This window comes from Herpailurus yagouaroundi, unplaced genomic scaffold (assembly GCF_014898765.1).
Source record: "Herpailurus yagouaroundi ecotype Mexico unplaced genomic scaffold, PumYag 139, whole genome shotgun sequence".
Taxonomy (NCBI): Eukaryota; Metazoa; Chordata; class Mammalia; order Carnivora; family Felidae; genus Herpailurus; species Herpailurus yagouaroundi.
In genome coordinates this window covers 46818283-46821184 of record NW_024412394.1, presented here as the reverse complement: position 1 = coordinate 46821184, position 2902 = coordinate 46818283, and the positions used below count along the sequence as shown (strand labels likewise).

Here is a 2902-nt window from a genome sequence, read left to right as displayed (position 1 = left end):
TTATTTATTTTATATGAGCTTATCTATCTATCTATCATCTATTATTTCTGTCTGTATTCTTAGATATTATCTAGTTTAAGTTTCATGTCTTACAAATAATGACACTGAGGCTTGACAGAATGATATATTTAAAAAGAGAATTTTTTTTATTAGCATCAAGTCCAATTCTATTTGTTTATATGAGAAATGGAAAGATTAGATGCCTTAGTTTCTTCCTTAGGAAATTTTTTTTCTTCTTTACCTGGCTCCAGAGTGTCTTGGGAACTGTAAGAAGAGGGGTCAAGACACCGATGACTATTATTAGTAGTAATGCTGAAACTACTAGTTGTTGTAATGACTGGTAAGCCAATTTTAGAGTAACTTTTTTCTTCCTCTTCTGTTTTGCAGGAGAGCCATGGATTACTACAGAAAATATGCAGCTGTCATTCTGGCCATACTCTCTGTGTTTCTGCATATTCTCCATTCTTTTCCTGATGGAGAGTTTACAATGCAGGGTATGTGACCAAACAGATTTTCAGCAATAGAGAAAACACACATTTCTAGATATATGTCAATAACTCCATTAATTACATTTCTACTTCCTTTTTAAATGTGATAAATCTTTGCTGCTGGATACATACCTAGGCACTTTTAGATTGTAAACGTGAAGTTAAATTAGTTTCAGAAAATCTATAGTGAAGTTTATCTAACATGTCCATTTAAATAGCAGCATATACATTGTCTTCTGAAACAGATTCCATATTATTTTTTATCTGAGTTTTACAAGCAGAAAATGCTCCTTATTCAGTTAGCTCAGTGTTTTTTTTTTTTTACAGTTCTCTCAGATTTGAGAAGATGTCAACATTACTTTTGTTGATGAATTTTCACATCAGTTAACAAGTGAGAAAAACAAAACCATTTTGTGCAGTACATTTATTTTGCTGTATTGTTTGAAAAATCTCATATAGAAGCTGATATAAGTCCATCTGCTAAGAAACTGTGACCTACTCTTGCTTATGGTTTTTCTTAGACAAGTGGTAATATTTTAATCTCAGTTCTCAAGTGTGGGTACTCCATCCAATATCAGCTCTCTACACTCAACAAGCTTTCTTAATTCTGACATATTTTTCTCTGTCAATATTTGGAGTTTCCATGGGGAAAAACAATAGCAGATTCTAAAGGGGAAAATATTTCGCCTCTGGGCAAAACTCTCCTTTCAGATGAACATGGTGTTTTCATCTGTCATATTTTGTGCTCCCTATAGACATGCCATTAGCATTGGGATAGAGAATCCATGGTTGAAGAAAGAGGAACCACTACTCTTTTTTAAATATTTATACGAGAAACTACTACTCTTGAGATCTCCTACACATATCTGCAAAAATTGTTTCCCATGAAAATAACTATAATCAATACAAATAGATTATATGCATGAAGATTAACAGTGTTTATTATTTTCCTTTTATTTACAATAGAAAAAGAATATTTACTGTCTCATAATAAGGAAAAATTCAGTTTATTTTTTTTTAATTTTATTAAAAAAATTTTTTTAAGTAAACTCTATGCCCAGTGTGGAGCTTGGACTTATGATCCCGAGATCAAGAGTCACATGCAGCCAGGTGTTCCTCAGTTTCTTTTTGAATCATCCTTGGATTATTCTACTCTTTGCTTTTTTTTGGTGATAGGGTGCCCAGAATGCAAGCTAAAGGAAAACAAATACTTCTCCAAGTTGGGTGCCCCAATTTATCAATGCATGGGCTGCTGCTTCTCTAGAGCATACCCCACTCCAGCAAGGTCCAAGAAGACAATGTTGGTCCCAAAGAACATCACCTCAGAAGCCACATGCTGTGTGGCCAAAGCCTTTACCAAGGTGAGAATTAAAGGGCCCCAGCAGCTTTCTAACAGTCCAGCCAGAGAAATGTCCTCAGAACACATCCATGGGGTTTAATGTCAGAGGTGTCTAATGACCCATCTTTGCTGGGCATTTGTACAAGGACTTCTCCCCTTTAATCAAAAGAATAACCTTGTGGGGACAGGCTGGATTTATTCAGAATGAAAGGAATAGCTGTGGAGGTGGTAATGGGTAGGCTGGAAGAGAGTATAGCATACATAGTGCAAACCCAATGTTTTAGAGTGAAATATTAGCTGAAATGGAGAATGTACAAATGTAGCAAGCATCTATTTAGTACAGATGACTACAGACAATTGTATTTAACATTTTTCAATTTTGTCCATCCATCCATCCACTTTTTCCCCCCTTTCTCTTTAGGCCACGGTAATGGGAAATGCCAAAGTGGAGAATCACACAGAGTGCCACTGCAGTACTTGTTATTATCACAAATCTTAAATATTTTGCAAAGTGTGTGTGGATGACGGCTGATTTCCTGGAGTGAAAAATTAATTTTTTCAGCGTTTATGGCCTTGTGAGATAAAGCCCTCTTTTCCTCACTAAACGACTTTGGCATGCTTCAAGGATGCGCTGCGGCTTTGTTGCCTGTCTCTTTATCCTACAGTATAATCAGAAGTGTAGTTCCTCTCATTTGGAGTGTAATACAGCATTTAGTGTGACCATAAAAAGCTGGTTCCTCTGGAAATAAAGCCTTTCAAATCATCATTCTATGTCTGGATTCTAATTTTTTTCTCAAGAGTTTATTTTATTTTATTTTTTTTTAATTTTTTTTTCAACGTTTATTTATTTTTGGGACAGAGAGAGACAGAGCATGAACGGGGGAGGGGCAGAGAGAGAGGGAGACACAGAATTGGAAACAGGCTCCAGGCTCTGAGCCATCAGCCCAGAGCCTGACGCGGGGCTCGAACTCACGGACCGTGAGATCTTGACCTGGCTGAAGTCGGACGCTTAACCGACTGCGCCACCCAGGCGCCCCTCAAGAGTTTATTTTTAAGAGAGAGAGAGAGGCAGAGA

At 36.7% G+C, this 2902-nt stretch overlaps 1 protein-coding gene across 1 annotated transcript; it reads left to right on the top strand.

The window, feature by feature from the left end:
* The first annotated feature begins 393 nt into the window (after nucleotides 1-393).
* Nucleotides 394-2593, top strand: CGA (glycoprotein hormones, alpha polypeptide). The gene is made up of 3 exons (XM_040473094.1): nucleotides 394-494; nucleotides 1665-1849; nucleotides 2249-2593. The coding sequence occupies exons 1-3, from the start codon at nucleotides 395-397 to the stop codon at nucleotides 2324-2326; spliced, it is 363 nt and encodes a 120-aa protein (XP_040329028.1). The 5' UTR covers nucleotide 394; the 3' UTR covers nucleotides 2327-2593.
* Nucleotides 2594-2902: the final 309 nt, after the last annotated feature.